Source organism: Pseudophryne corroboree, chromosome 3, assembly GCF_028390025.1.
Source record: "Pseudophryne corroboree isolate aPseCor3 chromosome 3, aPseCor3.hap2, whole genome shotgun sequence".
Classification (NCBI taxonomy): Eukaryota; Metazoa; Chordata; class Amphibia; order Anura; family Myobatrachidae; genus Pseudophryne; species Pseudophryne corroboree.
In genome coordinates this window covers 387,574,199-387,595,472 of record NC_086446.1, presented here as the reverse complement: position 1 = coordinate 387,595,472, position 21,274 = coordinate 387,574,199, and the positions used below count along the sequence as shown (strand labels likewise).

Below are 21,274 nucleotides of genomic sequence, written 5' to 3'. Positions count from 1 at the left end.
TGGTTTCAGGAGGTTTCTGACTAACTCGGATAACTCCCTGGCTTTCTCCTCCGGGAGAAACACCTTTTTCTGGACTGTGTCCAGAATCATCCCTAGGAATAGCAGACGTGTCGTCGGAATCAGCTGTGATTTTGGGATATTTAGAATCCACCTGTGCTGCCGTAACACTACTTGAGATAGTGCTACTCCGACTACTAACTGTTCCTTGGATCTTGCCCTTATCAGGAGATCGTCCAAGTAAGGGATAATTAAGACGCCTTTTCTTCGAAGAAGTATCATCATTTCGGCCATTACCTTGGTAAAGACTCGGGGTGCCGTGGACAATTCAAACGGCAGCGTCTGAAACTGATAGTGACAGTTCTGTACCACAAACCTGAGGTACCCTTGGTGAAAAGGGTAAATTGGGACATGGAGGTAAGCATCCTTGATGTCCAGAGACACCATATAGTCTCCTTCTTCCAGGTTCGCGATCACTGCTCTGAGTGACTCCATCTTGAACTTGAACCTTTGTATGTAAGTGTTCAAGGATTTCAGATTTAAAATAGGTCTCACCGAGCCGTCCGGCTTCGGTACCACAAACAGCGTTGAATAATACCCCTTGCCCTGTTGCAGGAGGGGTACCTTGATTATCACCTGCTGAGAATACAGCTTGTGAATGGCCTCCAATACCGCCTCCCTGTCGGAGGGATACGTCGGTAAAGCAGACTTTAGGAAACGGCGAGGGGGAGAGGTCTCGAATTCCAATTTGTACCCCTGAGATACCACCTGAAGGACCCAGGGGTCTACTTGCGAGTGAGCCCACTGCGCGCTGAAATTCTTGAGACGTGCCCCCACCGTGCCTAAGTCCGCTTGTAAAGCCCCAGCGTCATGCTGTGGACTTGGCAGAAGCGGGAGAGGGCTTCTGCTCCTGGGAATTGGCTGTCTGTTGCAGCCTTTTTCCCCTTCCTCTGCCCCGGGGCAGAAATGAGGAGCCTTTCGCTCGCTTGCCCTTATGGGGACGAAAGGACTGCGCCTGATAATACGGCGTCTTCTTATGTTGAGAGGCGACCTGGGGTAAAAATGTGGATTTCCCAGCCGTTGCCGTGGCCACCAGGTCTGAAAGACCTACCCCAAATAATTCCTCCCCTTTATAAGGCAATACTTCCATATGCCGTTTGGAATCCGCATCACCTGACCACTGTCGCGTCCATAACCCTCTTCTGGCAGAAATGGACAGCGCACTTACTCTTGATGCCAGTCGGCAAATATCCCGCTGTGCATCACGCATATCTAGAAATGCATCTTTTAAATGCTCTATAGTCAGTAATATACTGTCCCTGTCTAGGGTATCAATATTTTCAGTCAGGGAATCCGACCAAGCCAACCCAGCACTGCACATCCAGGCTGAGGCGATTGCTGGTCGCAGTATAACACCAGTATGTGTGTAAATACATTTTAGGATACCCTCCTGCTTTCTATCAGCAGGATCCTTAAGGGCGGCCGTCTCAGGAGAGGGTAGAGCCACCTGTTTTGATAAGCGTGTGAGTGCTTTATCCACCCTAGGGGGTGTTTCCCAACGCGCCCTAATCTCTGGCGGGAAAGGATATAATGCCAATAATTTTTTTAGAAATTATCAGTTTTTTATCGGGGGAAACCCACGCTTCATCACACACCTCATTTAATTCCTCAGATTCAGGAAAAACTACAGGTAGTTTTTTCTCACCGAACAGAATACCCTTTTTAGTGGTACTGGTATTATCAGAAATATGTAAAACATTTTTCATTGCCTCAATCATGTAACGTGTGGCCCTATTGGAAGTCACGTTTGTCTCTTCCCCGTCGACACTGGAGTCAGTATCCGTGTCGACGTCTGTATCTACCATCTGAGGTAACGGGCGTTTTAGAGCCCCTGATGGCTTTTGAGACGCCTGGACAGGCACAAGCTGAGTAGCCGGCTGTCTCATGTCGTCAACTGTCTTTTGCAAAGAGCTGACACTGTCACGTAATTCCTTCCATAAGCTCATCCACTCAGGTGTCGTCTCCCTAGGAGGTGACATCTCTATTATAGGCAATTGCTCCGCCTCCACATCATTTTCCTCCTCATACATGTCGACACAACGTACCGACACACAGCACACACACAGGGAATGCTCTGACAGAGGACAGGACCCCACTAGCCCTTTGGGGAGACAGAGGGAGAGTATGCCAGCACACACCAGAGCGCTATATATATATAATAAGATTTTACTTACCGATAAATCTATTTCTCGTAGTCCGTAGTGGATGCTGGGGACTCCGTAAGGACCAAGGGGATATAGCGGCTCCGCAGGAGACAGGGCACAATAATAAAAGCTTTAGGATCAGGTGGTGTGCACTGGCTCCTCCCCCTATGACCCTCCTCCAAGCCTCAGTTAGGATACTGTGCCCGGACGAGCGTGTATAATAAGGAAGGATATTGAATCCCGGGTAAGACTCATACCAGCCACACCAATTACACCGTACAACCTGTGATCTGAACCCAGTTAACAGTATGATAACAACGAAGGAGCCTCTGACAAGATGGCTCACAACAAGAATAACCCGATTTTTGTAACAATAACTATGTACAAGTATTGCAGACAATCCGCACTTGGGATGGGCGCCCAGCATCCACTACGGACTACGAGAAATAGATTTATCGGTAAGTAAAATCTTATTTTCTCTGACGTCCTAGTGGATGCTGGGGACTCCGTAAGGACCATGGGGATTATACCAAAGCTCCCAAACGGGCGGGAGAGTGCGGATGACCCTGCAGCACCGAATGAGAGACTCCATGTCCTCCTCAGCCAGGGTATCAAATTTGTAGAATTTAGCAAACGTGTTTGCCCCTGACCAAGTAACTGCTCGGCAAAGTTGTAAAGCCGAGACCCCTCGGGCAGTCGCCCAAGATGAGCCCCCTTCCTTTTGGAATGGGCTTTTACAGATTTTGGCTGTGGCAGGCCTGCCACAGAATGTGTAAACTGAATTGTATTACAAATCCAGCGAGCAATCGTCTGCTTAGAAGCAGGAGCACCCATCTTGTTGGGTGCATACAGGCTAAACAGCGAGTCAGATTTTCTGACTCCAGCCGTCCTGGAAACATATTTTTCAGGGCCCTGACAACGTCAAGTAACTTGGAGTCCTCCAAGTCCCTAGTACCCGCAGGTACCACAATAGGTTGGTTCATGTGAAAAACAGAAAACACCTTAAGGAGAAATTGAGGACGAGTCCTCAATTCTGCCCTGTCAGAATTAAAAATTAAGTAAGGGCTTTATATATGATAAAGCCGCCAATTCTGACACACGCCTGGCTGAAGCCAGGGCTAATAAAATATCTCACATGGAAGGTGACGATGCTAAGTCCACAGTGGTGAGTGGTTCAAACCAATGTGACTTTAGGAAACTCAAAACAACATTGAGATCCCAAGGTGCCACTGGGGCACAAAATGAGGCTGTATATGCAGTACCCCTTTTACAAACATCTGAACGTCAGGCACTAAAGCCAGTTCTTTCTGGAAGAAATTCGACAGGGCCGAAATTTGAACCTTAATGGACCCTAATTTTAGGCCCATAGACAGTCCTGTTTTCAGGAAATGTAGGAAACGACCCAGTTGGAATTCCTCTGTAGGGGCCTTCTTGGCCTCACACCACGCAACATATCTTCACCAAATGCGGTGAAAATGTTTTGCGGTTACATCCTTCCTGTCTTTGACCAGGGTAGGGATGACTTCATCTGGAATGCCCTTTCAGGATCCGGCGTTCAACCGCCATGCCGTCAAACGCGGCCGCGGTAAGTCTTGGAACAGACAAGGCCCCTGCTGGAGCAGGTCCTTTCTTAAAGGTAGAGGCCACGGGTCTTCCGTGAACATCTCTTGAAGTTTCGGGTACCAAGTCCTTCTTGGCCAATCCGGAACCACGAGTATCGTTCTTACTCATCTCCCTCTTATGATTCTCAGTACTTTTGGTATGAGAGGCATAGGAGGGAACACATACTCTGACTGGTACACCCACAGTGTTACCAGAGCGTCCACCGCTATTGCCTGAGGGTCCCTTGACCTGGCGCAATATCTGTCTAGTTTTTTGTTCAGGCGGGACGCCATCATGTCCACCTTTGGTTTTTCCCAACGGTTTACAATTATGTGGAAGACTTCCCGATGAAGTCCCCACTCTCCCGGGTAGAGGTCATGCCTGCTGAGGAAGTCTGCTTCCCAGTTTTCCACTCCCGGAATGAACACTGCTGAGAGTGTTATCACATGATTTTTCGCCCAGCGAAGAATCCTTGTAGTTTCTGCCATTTCCCTCCTGCTTCTTGTGCCGCCCTGTTTACGTGGGCGACTGCCGTGATGTTGTCCCACTGGATCAATACCGGCTGACCTTGAAGCAGAGGTCTTGCTAAGCTTAGAGCATTGTAAATTGCCCTTAGCTCCAGTATATTTATGTGGAGAGAAGTCTCCAGACTTGATCACACTCTCTGGAAATTTTTTCCTTGTGTGACTGCTCCCCAGCCACTCAGGCTGGCATCCGTGGTCACCAGGACCCAGTCCTGAATGCCGAATCTGCGGCCCTTTCATAGATGAGCACTCTGCAGCCACCGCAGAAGAAACACCCTTGTCCTTGGAGACAGGGTTATCCGCTGATGCATCTGAAGATGCGATCCGGACCATTTTTCCAGCAGATCCCACGGAAAGGTTCTTGCGTGAAATCTACCGAATGGGATCGCTTTGTAAGAAACCACCATTTTTCACAGGATCCTTGTGCAATGATGCACTGATACTTTTCCTGGTTTTAGGAGGTTCCTGACTAGCTCGGATAACTCCCTGGCTTTCTTCTCCGGGAGAAAACATCCTTTTCTGGACTGTGTCCAGAATCATCCCTAGGAACAGTAGACGTGTCGTCGGAAAAAACTGCGATTTTGGAATATTTAGAATCCACTCGTGCTGTCGTAGAACTACTTAAGATAGTGCTACTCCGACCTCCAACTGTTCTCTGGACCTTGCCTTTATCAGGAAAGCGTCCATATTTCTTTTAAGAAGAATCATCATTTCGGCCATTACCTTGGTAAAGACCCGGGGTGCCGTGGACAATCCAAACGGCAGCGTCTGAACTGATAGTGACAGTTCTGTACCACGAACCTGAGGTACCCTTGGTGAGAAGGCAAATTTGGACATGTAGGTAAGCGTCCCTGATATCCAGTGACACCATATCGTCCCCTTCTTCCTGGTTCGCTATCACTACTCTGAGTGACTCCATCTTGATTTGAACGCTTGTATGTAAGTGTTCAAATATTTCAGATCTCACCGAGCCGTCTGGCTTCAGTACCACAATATAGTGTGGAATAATACCCCTTCCCTTGTTGTAGAAGGGGTACTTTGATTATCACCTGCTGGGAATACAGCCTGTGAATTGTTCCCAATACTGCCTCCCTGTCGGAGGGAGACGTTGGTAAAGCAGACTTCAGGAACTTGTGAGGGGGAGACGTCTCGAATTTCCAATGTACACCTGGGATACTACGTGTAGGATCCAGGAGTCCACTTGTGAGTGAGCCCCCTGCGTGCTGAAACTCTTGAGATGACCCCCTACCGCACCTGAGTCCGCTTGTACTGCCCCAGCGTCATGCTGCGGACTTGGCAGAAGCTGTGGAGGGCTTCTGTTCCTGGGAATGGGCTGCCTGCTGCAGTCTTCTTCCCTTTCCTCTACCCCTGGGCAGATATGACTGGCCCTTTTGCCCGCCTGCCCTTATGGGGACGAAAGGACTGAGACTGAAAAGACTGTGTCCTTTTCTGCTGAGATGTGACTTGGGGTAACAAAAGGTGGATTTTTCAGCTGTTGCCATGGCCACCAGGTCCGATGGACCGCCCCTTTATACGGCAATACTTCCATGTGCCGTCTGGAATCTGCATCACCTGACCACTGTCGTGTCTTCGTCTGGCAGATATGGACATCACATTTACTCTTGATGCCAGAATGCAAATATCCCTCTGCGCATCTCGCATATATAGAAATGCATCTATAGTCAATAAAATCTTGTCTCTGTCAAGGGTATCAATATTTTCAGTCAGGAAATCCGACCAAGCCCCCTCAGCGCTGCACATCCAGGCTGAGGCGATTGCTGGTCGTAGTATAACACCAGTATGTGTGTATATACTTTTAGGATATTTTTCAGCTTCCTATCAGCTGGCTCCTTGAGGGCTGCCGTATCTGGAGACGGTAACGCCCCTTGTTTTTATAAGCGTGTGAGCGCCTTATCCACCCTAAGGTGTGTTTCCCAACTCGCCCTAACTTCTGGCGGGAAAAGGTATACCGCCAATAATTTTCTATCGGAGGAAACCCACGTATCATCACACACTTCATTTAATTTATCTGATTCAGGAAAAACTACAAGTAGTTTATTCACACCCTACATAATACCCTTATTTGTGGTACTTGTAGTATCAGAAATATGTAACACCTCCTTCATTGCCCTTAACATGAAACGTGTGGCCCTAAAGGAAAATACGTTTGTTTATTCACCGTCGACACTGGAGTCAGTGTCTGTGTCTGTGTCAACCGACTGAGGTAAATGGGCGTTTTTACAAGCCCCTGACGGTGTCTGAGACGCCTGGACAGGTACTAATTTGTTTGCCGGCCGTCTCATGTCGTCAACCGACCTTGCAGCGTGTTGACATTGTCACGTAATTCCTAAATAAGCCATCCATTCCGGTGTCGACTCCCTAGAGAGTGACATCACCAATACATGCAATTTGCTCCGCCTCCTCACCAACATCGTCCTCCTACATGTCGACACACACGTACCGACACAGCACACACACAGGGAATGCTCTGATAGAGGACAGGACCCCACTAGCCCTTTGGGGAGACAGAGGGAGAGTTTGCCAGCACACACCAAAAACGCTATAATTATACAGGGACAACCCCTTATACAAGTGTTTTCCCTTATAGCATTTTTATATATGTAATCATATCGCCAAATAAGTGCCCCCCCTCTCTGTTTTAACCCTGTTTCTGTAGTGCAGTGCAGGGGAGAGCCTGGGAGCCTTCCTCACAGCAGAGCTGAGCAGGAAAATGGCGCCGTGTGCTGAGGAGAATAGGCCCCGCCCCCTTTTCGGCGGGCTCTTCTCCCGGAGTTTGTGAGATCTGGCAGGGGTTAAATACATCCATATAGCCTCAAGGGCTATATGTGATGTATTTTAGCCATAAAAAGGTATTATACATTGCTGCCCAGGGCGCCCCCCCCAGCGCCCTGCACCCTCAGTGACAGTTGGTGACTGTTGGTGAAGTGTGCTGACAACAATGGCGCACAGCTGCAGTGCTGTGCGCTACCTTATGAAGACTGAAAGTCTTCTGCCGCCTGTTTCTGGACCTCTGGACCTCTTCAACTTCGGCATCTGCAAGGGGGGTCGGCGGCACGGCTCCGGGACGAACCCCAGGGTGAGACCTGTGTTCCGACTCCCTCTGGAGCTAATGGTGTCCAGTAGCCTAAGAAGCAAATCCATCCTGCACGCAGGTGAGTTTACTTCTCTCCCCTAAGTCCCTCGTAGCAGTGAGCCTGTTGCCAGCAGGTCTCACTGAAAAAAAAAAAACCTAACTTAAACTTTTATTCTAAGCAGCTCAGGAGAGCCACCTAGATTGCACCCTTCTCGGCCGGGCACAAAAATCTAACTGAGGCTTGGAGGAGGGTCATAGGGGGAGGAGCCAGTGCACACCACCTGATCCTAAAGCTTTTATTATTGTGCCCTGTCTCCTGCGGAGCCGCTATATCCCCTTGGTCCTTACGGAGTCCCCAGCATCCACTAGGACGTCAGAGAAATATATATACAGGGATAACCTTATATAAGTGTTTTTCCCTTTATAGCTGCTATATTGTTAATATTACGCCAATTAGTGCCCCCCTCTCTTTTTTACCCTGTTTCTGTAGTGCAGGACTGCAGGGGAGAGTCAGGGAGACGTCCTTCCAGCGGAGCTGTGAGGGAAAATGGCGCCTGTGTGCTGAGGAGATAGGCTCCGCCCCCTTCTCGGCGGCCTTTTCTCCCGCTTTTATGTGGAATCTGGCAGGGGTTAAAATTCATCCATATAGCCCTGGGGGCTATATGTGATGTATTTTTGCCAGCCAAGGTGTTTATTGCTGCTCAGGGCGCCCCCCCCCTAGCGCCCTGCACCCTCAGTGACCGAAGTGTGAAGTGTGCTGAGGAGCAATGGCGCACAGCTGCAGTGCTGTGCGCTACCTTGGTGAAGACAGGATGTCTTCTGCCGCCGATTTTCCGGACCTCTTCTTGCTTCTGGCTCTGTAAGGGGGCCGGCGGCGCGGCTCTGGGACCGGACTCCGAGGCTGGGCCTGTGTTCGGTCCCTCTGGAGCTAATGGTGTCCAGTAGCCTAAGAAGCCCAATCCACTCTGCAAGCAGGTGAGTTCGCTTCTTCTCCCCTTAGTCCCTCGATGCAGTGAGCCTGTTGCCAGCAGGTCTCACTGAAAATAAAAAACCTAAAACTAAACTTTCACTAAGAAGCTCAGGAGAGCTCCTAGTGTACACCCTTCTCGGCCGGGCACAAAAATCTAACTGAGGCTTGGAGGAGGGTCATAGGGGGAGGAGCCAGTGCACACCAGGTAGTCCTAAAGCTTTACTTTTGTGCCCAGTCTCCTGCGGAGCCGCTATTCCCCATGGTCCTTACGGAGTTCCCAGCATCCACTAGGACGTCAGAGAAAATGGGGCATAATTACATTCAATTAAATTATCTTCACTGGATAAATTAATCCCTAGATATCTCAGGGAGCAGGACTTCCAGGCATATTTGTACGATTCCTTCAACCTAGAGACCACAGTCGGAGATATATTGAGTGGGAGGGCCTCAGTTTTATTAGTATTTAATTTATAAAAGGAAACATCCGGATAGTCTTGAAGAACGGCATGAAGAACTGGCAAGGAAGTCTCAGGATCAGAAAGACATAATAAAATATCGTCAGCAAATAAGCTGATTTTGTGGGAAATGCCCCCTATAATAGGGCCCCTAATCGAGTCCCGGGATCTAATGCAAGCAGCCAGGGGTTCTATCGCCAACGCAAAAATAATAGGAGATAACGGGCAGCCCTGACAAGTGCCATTAGAGATATTAAAGGGTGAAGAAAGACATCCATTAACAAAGACCCTCGCACAGGGCGTGGAATAGAGAGCCAGGATAGAGTCTAAGATCCTTCCAGAGAAGCCAAATTTGTCCAGAGTTAATCTCATAAAGTCCCAGTTCAACCTATCGAACGCCTTTTCGGCATCCAGAGACAGAACTAGGAGGGGTTCTTTTCTACAGGCAGAATGTTCAATGACATAAATCACCCTTCGCGTATTATCTGGGGCCTGTCTGTTCAAGACGAAGCCCACTTGATCAGGGTTGATAAGAGAGGGGAGGAGGGGACTGATACGGTTGGCAATTAATTTGGCATAAAGTTTTAAATCCTTATTTAATAGAGCAATTGGTCTAAAATTTTGGACTGAGGTGGGAGGTTTTCTCGGTTTGGGGATGGTGATGATTCGAGCTTCAGCACTTCCTTGGGGAAGCATCCAACTTCTGAGGCTTCATTAAACACTGATAAGAGCACCGGGGCCAAACTCTCCTTAAAAGATTTATAGAAACCAGAAGTATAACCGTCAGGACCCGGGGCCTTATCTGCTGGAAGGGAGTCAATAGCCTTTTCGACTTCCGCTAAAGTCAAGGCGCACTAAGAGAGCTACAATACTCCGGTGACAGTGAAGGGAGGGGAAATTTGCCCAGGAAGTTCTGAACATCCGTGCCTGAAGGTTGAAAAGTGGAGGAATCCTCCTTCAAGTTATATAGTTTGGCATAATAAGATGCAAAGACTTTCGCAATTTCGTCAGGATCATAGACTCTCCTGCCCCTATCCGAATGGATAATGTGAATTTTTTCCTTAGCTTTCCTGCCCCTCATCTTCCTCGCCAGCATCCTACCAGCCCGGTTACCATAAACATAGAATTTTTGGTTTAGTCTATGCAGGTTGCGTTGGACTTCCGCTAAATAGAAAACGTTTACCGCCTCTCTGGCTTCTTGCAATGATTTAAGAAGGGTTTTATCATGAGGATGTGCCTTGTGAGAACTCTCCAAGGAAGCGACTGCAAGCTCAGCTTGTTCAAATTTTTTACGATATTCCCTTTTAAGTTTAGCCGCTGTTTGAATCGCTGTACCTCGTGTTACTGCTTTGAGGGCACACCAGAATGTGAAGACGGATGTCTCCCGAGGAGAGTTCTCAGAGAGGTAATAATCCATAGTGGTTTGGATAGCCTGCTTGGTCTCTGGCTGAAGAAGACTTTGTTTACCTAAGCGCCAGGGGGCCGGGGTAATCTTTCTACTACCAATAGCCCATTCGATGAATAGTGGGGAGTGATCCGACCATGACATGGGGAGAATAGAAATTTTACGGATGGACTGTAGAGTCCACTTATCCACTAAAGCTAGGTCTATTCTGGAATAAGAGGAATGTACTGGAGAATAAAATGTGTAGTCTCTGTCCATTGGGTGTTTAACGCGCCAAAGGTCTAAAAGGTCATTTTCCGCTAATAACTGATGGAAGCCCTTTGCATTCCTATGGAGCTGACTGGAGAGTGAGGGCCGCTTGCCAGAGTTATCAACCAAAGGGTCAAGGGTCAAATTAAAGTCTCCCAAGAGAAGTAAAGCACCCTTGGCCAATTGTTGCACCTTAGCACAGAGTTTCCTACAAAATGCTAATTGCTTGGTGTTCGGGGCATAGCAGGAAACTATCGTCACCTCTTTATTTTCAAGAGTACCCACTAAAATTAGACTTCTCCCCTCAGGGTCGCAGTATTGTGATGTGAGGGAAAACGCGCAATGTTGAGACACTAAGATTGCCACCCCCGCCTTCTTCGCTGGTCCATTGGCCAAATAGCAATGGGGAAATCTCATATTAGTAAACCGTGGAGGGGCAGATTTAATAAAATACGTCTCTTGGACGGCTATGATTTGAGCCCTAATTTTATGAAAATAATTAAGTGCTAACTTCCTCTTATGTGGGGAATTAAGACCCTACGCATTTATAGAAACAATGTTAACCATACTGCAAAAGAATCGAAGATTGCATAGTTACCATCAACCAGCTGGCATGTAGAAAGTATGAGCAACAATTTCCGGACAGAAGGAGAGGAAAAGGGAAAGAAAGGATAAGAAAAAGGAGAATAACAGTTAAAGGAAACATAACATTAACCCCTTTCAGGGGCACGGTTGGACGCCTAACCATGGCGACTCAGAATTAATCTGTGGGGGGTAGTGGTCAAACTGCCAACACCCGAACTAAAATTCAACAAGATGCAGTTCCTCGGGCCTCTATCTCTGGTCCCCCGCACCGCCAGCCTCCGGGACTAAAAAAAAAAAGAGAATCATTATTCTAGGGTGGAATACCCAGCTACCAAAGAGACGTGGGCGGCAGACGGGGCAGCAGAGGCAAACAACAAACCGTAAACCATCGGTGTCGAGGCATCACCTGAAAACAGTTCAACAATATTCAAATCGGCCTTACATAAACACCCGTAATAAGCAACCGCCAAGGAACTGGTGCAAAATAGAAAACATGACATAACAAAACGCTTAGAAAGATATAAAAACAATGCAAGTATAGTAGAACAGATGATTCTCAAAGCTCAGCAGCCGACGAGGCACAGTCCCGCTGAAGGCCTCGTTCGGGAGAGGTGTGTGTAGATGAGCTTGCAGAGTTCCGTGACGCGAGGATCTTTTTACCATCCTCGACGTTTGTTATAACGACAGTAGATCCTTCGAGAAATAAGCAACTTTGTAGGAAATCCCCATCTATATAGAATGTTCTCTTTGCGTAACACCGACGTGATGGGGTAGAGAGAGCGCCTTTTCGCTAGGGTAGCAGGGGACAGGTCTCCGAATATCTGAAGAGAGCCCAAAGCCTCCGAAGCAATATCCGAGGGTCTAGCAGCTTTCAGAATTGCCTCCTTCATGTGGAAATAATGTACCCTCATAAGAACGTCCCGGGGGACCCTATCAGGAGCGTTCCTGGCTTTGGGGAGCAATGGATGCGGTCAATCAGAAAGTCCGCCGAGCGGTATGAGGGAAGGAGTTTGCTAAAGAGGTCAACTGCAAAATCGTTTAAAGCGCTATTGGCGACAGCCTCCGGGACACCTCGCAACTTTATATTGTTACGTCTCGATCTGTCCTCCAGTTCAGAAAGCTTGTCCCTGAGTGTGGTGACCTCGTTTTGAAGCAGTTCATGGGAGGAGATCAGGTCATTATGCGATGACACCACTTCACCCATTTTCGTTTCTAGGTGATCAGTGAGGCCACCAATCTCATCAATAGATCTCTGGCATTCCTTCATAGTCGCTCTAAATTCAGCCGCAACTTCATCCTTAAAATTGCGTTAGGAGATGCTTCATAGCGCCCACCGTAAGCGAGTCACTATCCTCGATAGAGCTGGTGTGTGTGGTAACAGTGGTAGGGGCAGACGCATCTCGAGGCGACGAGGACAAAGGGACAACAGACCTAGAGGGGCCACTCCGTACCTCTTTTGATTTAGCGGCTTGAGGAGAAGGTTTAAAGAACGCCACTTGGGAAACAGATTTAACGGCCCTATATTTCTTGGGAGGCATAATAAAGCTGACCGGCACAAATAGAGGAACTGGAGATAGGAGACGTCAGTAATATCAATCAGAGAGCGATCCACTGGAAGGTTGAATTGTCATATCATGTCAAAGGAGCCAGTCGGGTGGAGGCAGAATTATCTCAGAGCAGTCACATCATAATAGCGTGGTCATTCCACCATGGGGACAACGCATCTGATATTCACGACAGGTGCTGGGAAAGCTGCGTTCCTATGTAGACTGCAGTATAAAATGTATTATGTATCGAGTATACTGTGGGAGAAGTGCATGCAGTTACACCCAGTGGCCACAAGATGGGGCGGTTGTAGTAGAAGAAGATACTGCTGAGTGAAATTCTAAAGCTCCACAGAGAAGGGTAATGCCCAGATCCCTTAACAAGGCCCCAGAGTGGGAGCACAGCCAAACTTGTGCCAGAGGGCCACCAGACCCAGTGCAGACCCAGTCCAGAGTCCCCCACAGCACACAGGCACACTACCTCTTATTATCCAGCTCCTCCAGAGAATCAAAAATGGCCGCCGCGTCTCCTGGGCGCCTGTCCCTCTGCTGTCCCCCACTGCCAGGTGCCTCCTCTGATTGCTGCCCACGGGAGGTGACCACTCTGGGGGGTCCTGAGGAGTCAGCCACTGGTGCCTGCAGCCCGGGGGGGGGGGGAGGGGGCGGGGGGTCCGCGCCGCTTCCCGGCGCCGCGTCCCAGAATTGGAGCTCCAAACGCGGGTAAAGAAAGAACGCGAGGCCCCGGCTTCTGGAGGTGCGTAGAGAACTGCTCCCCGGCTAACTCTAATGGGCTCTGGTGAGGTAAAGAGGGGAAGGGGATCCCCCAGAGGGTGTCCACAGGGGGTACTGACCCTAGAAAAAGCAATTCGTGAAGGTGGGTAGAGGAGCCAGGCAGAAGCACGTCTGCTCTCCTCACCAGTCAGACCACGCCCCACCACTAATTATTATTTTAATACTGTGAAACATTATAGGGTGTATTCAATAACAGTGGGAAGCTGCCGTCTTGTCGGAAAGACGGCAGCTACCGACAGAAATAGGTCGGAACCTAGGTCAGAAGGGGTTTCAACATATTCAATAGGGGCTGATTATTTCCGACAAATCGTGAATTCCCAACTTGTCGGAAAACACGTGGATCGGCGGAATAGATGCCGATCCACGTGCTTCTGTCGGAAATGGGGCCAAATCAGACAGGTTTTGGCCCCATTTCTGACAAACTCAATCCGACTTGAAAACAAGTCAGACTGAGGTGAGGAGAGGAGCGGTGCTGCGGGCGGCTGGGGAGCGGAGATCAACGGCCAGCGGGGGACATGTCCGCGGCGGCTGGGGAGCTGAGATCGACGGCCAGCAGGGAACATGTCTGCTGCGGCGGGAGGAGGCGCTGCAGGGAGAGAGGTGCCTGGCCGTCCCCGGCCAGGCACCTCTCTCCTTGCAGCTGCTCCCCCCACCGCCGCAGGAATACTCTGGCCGATCTCTGCTCCCCCCGCCACCCACAGCACCTCTCTTCCTGCGGCGCCTCCCCCCGCCACTCCACACATGTCCCCGCAGCCAGCCCCTCCCGCTCACGGCCGCCGATCTCTGCTCCCCTGGCCGCTGCTGTCAGCGCATCCGCTGACAGCAGCGGCCTGACAGGTTCCTGTGTACGGCCAAATCAGACAGTCGGATTTGCCCGTCCATTGAATAGGGGTTGTCGGATCCATTCCTACAACTGCATGTCGGAATGGATCCGACTCTTATTGAATATACCCCAATGTATTAGAAATCTTGATCAACCATGTTTAATCCTTTCTAACATTAACAATCCAACGTTATTAGGATTTGATAGGACTTATTTTATATCTTTCTTTAAAAACATTTTTTTTTTTTTTTTATACAGTTACCTACATGAAAGTCTCCATAATTTTCTAAACATCTGGTCTCCTTGGACATCTTACCACGGGACTAGCACTCATTGCCATCATGCACAGTAGCACCAGAAGACCCTCCCCCCTTTATCCTTCCCTTTTCCTTTACTATCGGACCCCTAATTATCCTTCCTTACCTTCCACTACTTCTCTTTCCCCCACCCTCCCCACCTTACCAAAAATGTATAGGTATCTGATATGTTTTCTTATTTCTTGTCGATTCTCAGTTGTATTAACTACATACACTGTTTTGTATCCTCTTTGGCTTCAGTTATTGGCCTGCTACACACAATAAAAATAGGATTTTAATTACCTACCAGAAAATCCTTTTCTCGTAGTCCATAAGGGATATTGGGGAATCTAGTACGATGGGTATAGACGGGGTCCAAAGGAGCCAGTGCACTTTAAATTTCTTCAGCTGGGTGTGCCGGCTCCTCCCCTCTATGCCCCCTCCCACAGGCAGTTATAGGTAAAAATGTGCCCGAAGGAGAAAGGACATATATGAGAGAAGGAAGGAAATATGATAAAGAGTGGTGAGATTTACATACCAGCACACCATTAACATATAACAGCCAGCAACGACTGGTAACAACAACAGCTGAACAGGTAACCAAATAACAAGAACCTGCAGAAAAGTCAACGCACTGAGGCAAGCTCCCAATATCCCTTATGGACTACGAGAAAAGGATTTATCGGTAGGTAATTAAAATCCTATTTTCTCTAGCATCCATAAGGGATATTGGGAAATCTAGTACGATGGGGATGTCCCAAAGCTTCCAGAACGGGCGGAGACTGCTGCAGCACCGCCTGCTCAAATTGGGTATCCTCTTTGGCCAGGGTATCGAACTTGTAGAACTTCACAAGTGTTCTTCCCCGACCAGGTAGCAGCTCGGCAGAGTTGTAAGGCCGAGACTCCACGGGCAGCTGCCCAGGAAGAACCCACTAATCTTGTAGAGTGGGCCTTCAAAGATTTAGGAACAGGTAAGGCTGCCGACACATAGGCCTGTTGAATAGTAAGTTTAATCCAACAAGCAATGGACTGCTTTGAAGCAGGACAGCCCTTTTTCTGTGCATCATAGAGCACGAACAAAGAATCCGTCTTTCTGATCCGTGCTGTTGACATAGATTTCCAAGGCTCGCACAGCATCCAATGCCTCCAGAGGAGCAAAAGCACCAGAACTGGACGGAATCACAATAGGCTGATTCAAGTGAAACGCAGACACAACCTTCGTCAGGAACTGCTGCCTAGTACGGAGCTCGGCTTTGTCCTTGTAAAAGACCAAGTATGGACTTTTACACGACAAGGCCCCCAATTCTGAGACACATCGAGCAGAAGCCAGGGCCAGTAACATCACTGTCTGCCACATGAGGTACTTGTATTCTACCGTCATCAGAGGTTCAAACCAGGAGAACTGTAGAAATTCCAACACCACATTCAGATTCCAGGTTGCCGTAGGCGGCACAAAATGAGGCTGGATGTGGAGTAGCCCTTGCAAGAAGGTCTGAACTTCCGGCAACACTGCCAATTTCTTCTGGAAGAAAAATGGAGATGGCTGAAATCTGTACCTTAATGGAACCCAGACTTAAGCCCTTATCCACACCAGCCTGCAGGAAGCGTAAGAAACGCTCCAAGTGAAACTCAGCAGGCGGATACGCACCAAGAGACATATCTCCTCCAGATATGATGATAGTGTTTTGACGTCACAGGTTTCCTGGCCTGAACCATGGTAGCAATAACCTTCTTAGAAAGGCCCTTGTGAGCTAGGATGTTCCGCTCAACCTCCATGCCGTCAAACGCAGTTGCCGTAAATCCGGGTAGACAAACGGTCCTTATTGAAGATCTCTTTGTATTGGTAGAGGACAAGGGTCTTCGACGGATGTGTCCAGAAGATCCTTGTACCACACCCTCCGAGGCCAATCCAGGGCAATTAGAATTGCCTGGACTCCTTGATTTCTGATGCGCTTGAGAACCCTTGGGAGCAACGGAATCTGAGGAAACAGGTAGACAAGCCGGTAAGGCCAAGGCGACATCAGTGCGTCTACTGCCCTCAACTGAGGGTCTCTGGTTCGTGAGCAATACCAGTGAAGTTTCTTGTGGAGATGAGAAGTCATCATGTCTATTTGCGGGCATCCCCACCGGTTGATGACCTGCTGGAACACCTGCTGGTGGAGTCTCCACTCCCCCGGGTGGAGATTATGACGACTCAGGAAATCCGCTTCCCAGTTGTCCACACCCGGAATGAAGATTGCCGACATTGCTCTTGCATTTCTTTCCGCCCAGAGAAGTATCCTCGACACCACTCGCATGCAGGCTCTGGTTTTTGTCCCTCCCTTGTCGATTGATGTACGCCACTGCTGTGGCGTTGTCCGACTGCACCTGGATTGCCTGATCCTTGAGCAGAGGAGAGGCCTGAAGCAGAGCATTGTAGATCACCGAAGTTCCAGAATGTTGATCGGAAGAAGGCTTTCGTGGGCTGACCACCTGCACTGGAACTGCACCCCTTGGGTGACAGCTCCCCATCCTTGTAGTCTCGCATCTGACGTGAGAAGGGTCCAATCCTGAATGCTGAAACTCTGGCCCTCCAGTAGATTGGAGGACTGCAGCCACCACAGGAGGGTAATTCTGGCCTGAGGCGACAGCTGTACCATCCGGTGCATCTGAAGATGTGAACCGGACCATTTGCTCAGGAGATCCAGCTTAAAAGTTCTGGCATGGAACCTGCCATATTGGATCGCCTCATAGGAGGCAACCATCTTCCCCAACAATCTTATGCAAAGATGGATGGACACTCGAGCAGGTCGGAGTACCATGCGGACCATCTCCTTAAGTGTTCTCGCCTTGTTGCTGTAGGTGGGACTTCTGTAAGTTGAGGATCCACCCATGGTCTGACAGAAGATGGATAGTGCAGTCGATATAGAGCAATAAAAGCTCCCTGGATCTTGCTTTTATCAGAAGATCGTCCAGGTAAGGGACAACATTGACCCCCTGGACCCGGAGTTGGAACATCATCTCCGCCATCAGCTTCGTGAATACCCTCTGGGCTGTGGACAGGCCGAAGGACAGTGCCTGGAATTGGAAGTGATCGTCCAGCAGGGCAATCCGCAGGTACGCCTGGTGAGTCTGCCAAATCGGACTATGGAGGTAGGCGTCCTTAATATCCAAGGAGACCATGAATTCCTGGCCCGCAATCACTGCTCGCAGGGATTCCATTTTGAACTTGAACACCTTCAAATAAGGATTTAAGGATTTTAGATTCTAAATTGGTCTTACAGAACCATCCGGTTTCGGCACCACAAATAGGTTGCCGTAAAACCCCTTGCCGCATTGCGGCATTGGTACTGGAACAATGACGTGGCACTGGACCAACTTTTGGATGGCCTGTTGCAACGTAACTTGCATATCCTCCAAAGCTGGTAAGCTTGATTTGAAAAATCATTAGGGAGGAGTACTGTCGAACTCCAGCTTATAGCCTTGAGAAACAAGATTTCTGACACAGGTATCCTGGCAAGAAGTCTCTCAGATGCGGCTGAAGTGACGCAGTCGAGCTCCCACCTCGAGATCCCCTCAGGGTGGGTGGGCACTGTCATGCTGAGGCCTTAGCGGAAGCAGAACTGGTGGTCTGTACCGGAGAGCTGGTGCTTGCAGGTTTTCTGGACTTACCTCTGGTGCCTCTAGTCGCATTGGAGGCACCTCTGGCCTTAGATTGAAATCTGTGAGACTGAAAGGACTGGACAGACGGCCCTGATAGGCCCCAGAGGGGAGAAACGTGGATTTCCCAGCCGTAACTTTGGAAATCCACTATATTACTGTAAAAACTAACAATTCCTGTCCTAAAGAGGACCCATATAGTGTACACTAGCGGCTCTCCCCCTTTGCTACAACCTATACCAGATATCCAGTTGGGCTGAGGAATCTGGGAGCACTGTGTGTGCTGTGGATGGCTGCAGTAAGCAGAGGAAGGAGCCAAAACGCCTCAGGTCCCGTTCTGATGTAGCTCCGCCCCCACCAATGGCGCTAAAGCTAAAGATATATATTATACTGGCAAAGTCTCCCGACAGCTAAAAAAACATCACAAGTGCTAGTTCTAGTGGTTTTGTGCAAGTCTACACGGGGGATCTCAAGGAGGGTCCGTAAGCCGCGCCCGTGGTCATCCACACTTGAACCGGGTGACCCCCCCCCCCCTAGTGGACCCCCCGTGTGTACTCACCACCGATATCCCCTTCAGGCAGGGTTAGGGGTGTGCGGCGTGCTGCGGCTGTGACAGCCAAGGCGCAGTGCCCCGCTGAACAACCACCCCTCAGGACAGTGGTCCTGCAGCGGGGATGCGGCTCTGCACCTCGTAATGCCGGTGACCGTCCCTCCCCCCTAACTCCCACGGTGCAGGTATGCTGTTGCCCAGACAGCATACCGAAAATAACAAACAGAAAAAATAAATTGAAGAAAAGTCTCTGGAGCTCAGAGATGTGCATCTAAACTGCATGTGGGAGGGGCATAGAGGGGAGGAGCCAGCACACCCAGTTGAAGAAATTTAAAGTGCACTGGCTCCTTTGGACTGTCCATACCCCATCGTACTAGATTACCCAATATCCCTTATGGATGCTAGAGAAATGTCATCTATCTTATGAAATACCTCAATAACATTATTTCTCAAAAAAAAAAAAAAAAAGTGGAGACGGATAAAGAGTGATAAATTACCAGCCAACCAGCTCCTAACTGACATTTTTCAAACACATCCTGTAACATGACAGTTAGGAAGCGGATTGGCTGGTCATTTATTACTCTTTATCAGTCTCCACTTTATCACTTGTTAAGGCTTTATACATTTGGGGCAAAATGTCTATTAAATGTGAATATATGTAGATAGAACAAACATATTAAAACATACAAAGTATAGTGTTCCTTCTAGGCTGTTTCAGCAGGGTGCTGCACCCTGCCCATTTTTGAAATGTGAAAAAGCACCCTGCCCTATTTCAGTGCACCCTGCAGGACCATAAATCATCCCCTTGTATACAGAATGCAACAGTCAGAGTGCATGTTACAATGTTGTCGTCTACTCCTTGCCCACCTCTGAAATTGGAACACAATTTCTATCCTTTAGCAAACTGGATGGCAGAGGAGGCACTGTAAATAACACAGCACTCTGATAAAGAGGGAAAGAACAGGGTAAGCAGTGAGCATGTACTGCTTACAGTATTTCCCTAGTAGAACACTTATTTTTTTCCTATATATTTCAACCCATTGTTTAACTTTTCTGTTTTAGAACACATAGAAGACTGGACATATAAAGCATGTTTCTCAGTATAGATGTTAGGTGTCTTATATGTATGCATTGGTATATGATTTACTAAGGGCAAAATGTATGTACAAAAACTATAAACATATGCGCTATGCTTTGTGCGCAAAGCGTCACATAAAAAATGTGCCCTCTTCACTGCTCAGCACCCTGCCCTAAAAAAATCCTAGAGTGAACACTACAAAGTACACTTAGTGGCATCTCAACAGGACTGAAGGTTTTTAATAGAAATAAACATGAAGGAGAGTAAACCATGGAGGTGTTTCTCTGTGTATTGCCTCATAAATGTTCTGGCGTTATTTACCCTTTAGGATTGAGAATGTAGTGGTGGTTTTCTCCTGTCCTATAAAATTGTTAGGGGGATGAGTTTGTGGAGTCTCAGCTGATGCTAGGTCGATTTATTACCTCTGATCTACTTCAGCCTCCATTTATCTCTACGGTGTGTGTTAATTTACTGAATTAGTTTAGCTGCGTTGGGTATGCGATGCTGGCGGTCAGTATACAGATGTCGGGATCCCGGCAAGTGGACGAGCGCAACGAGGAGCCTTGCAGGCCTCGCTGCGCTCGCCACAGGTTCTATTCCCACCCTATGGGTCTCGTGGACACCCACAAGTGGGAATATCCCATTAGCCGGGATTCCGACAACTGACAATGCCAGTATCGTGGAAGCCAGGATACAGACTGCTGGCAATGTAACTAAATCCCGCTCCGCTCACTCAAATGAAGACCACAAGCAACAATAATGTGGGATAATACCAAGGATATTTCATTATTAGGCTGAGTTTAAAATGTCACGGCGCCATGCCTATAGTCACAGCATAATAACAAAAAACAAAGTGGCTTTAAAAAACAAAACAAACCCCCCGTCCCCCGCCACATTTGGCTTAAACCATGGTTTACATCAGCCGACCCTGTTGACATCACAAGCAGCCTTCTCACCTGATAAAAGAATACATCCTTGCGATCTGTACCTTCAGTTGCAAATTCTTCCACAATTCCCTCTGGGCTGATTCCATGCTCCGCGCACAATTGCTTCCAAAACTCAAACCCAACTGTTGTGAGACAGAAAGTCAGCAGTTAGGAGACATATAGGTCAGTGGTTCTCAACCGCGGTCCTCAAGTACCCCCAACAGTTAATGTTTTCCAGGTCTTCTCAGAGGATTGCAAGTGAAATAATTTGCTCCACCTGTGAGTCTCTTAAAATGTGTCAGTCAGTAATGAATATACCTGTTCAACTACTAGGTGACCTGGAAAACATGAACTGTTGGGGGTACTTGAGGTTACCGTATGTAGGCGGATAGATTATTCACAGTCCACTGACTATGTCAGGCACCCATCAAACCCCAGATGTGTAAGATGCAGTGGGTGGCGAGAATCTAGGCAGATGGAAAATTTTGAACGCTACCAACAGGTGTCGACCCTGAGTCCCATACCCATCTTTCCACTTAAG

At 48.6% G+C, this 21,274-nt stretch overlaps 1 protein-coding gene across 1 annotated transcript in view; it reads right to left on the bottom strand.

The window, feature by feature from the left end:
* TUBG1 (tubulin gamma 1) overlaps positions 1–21,274 on the bottom strand; it is a 101,377-nt gene that overhangs the window by 59,895 nt on the left and 20,208 nt on the right. The window contains exon 2 of the mRNA XM_063960033.1: positions 20,764–20,876. Within this exon, the coding sequence (XP_063816103.1) occupies positions 20,764–20,876 (113 nt within the window). The remainder of the gene's footprint in view (positions 1–20,763; positions 20,877–21,274) is intronic.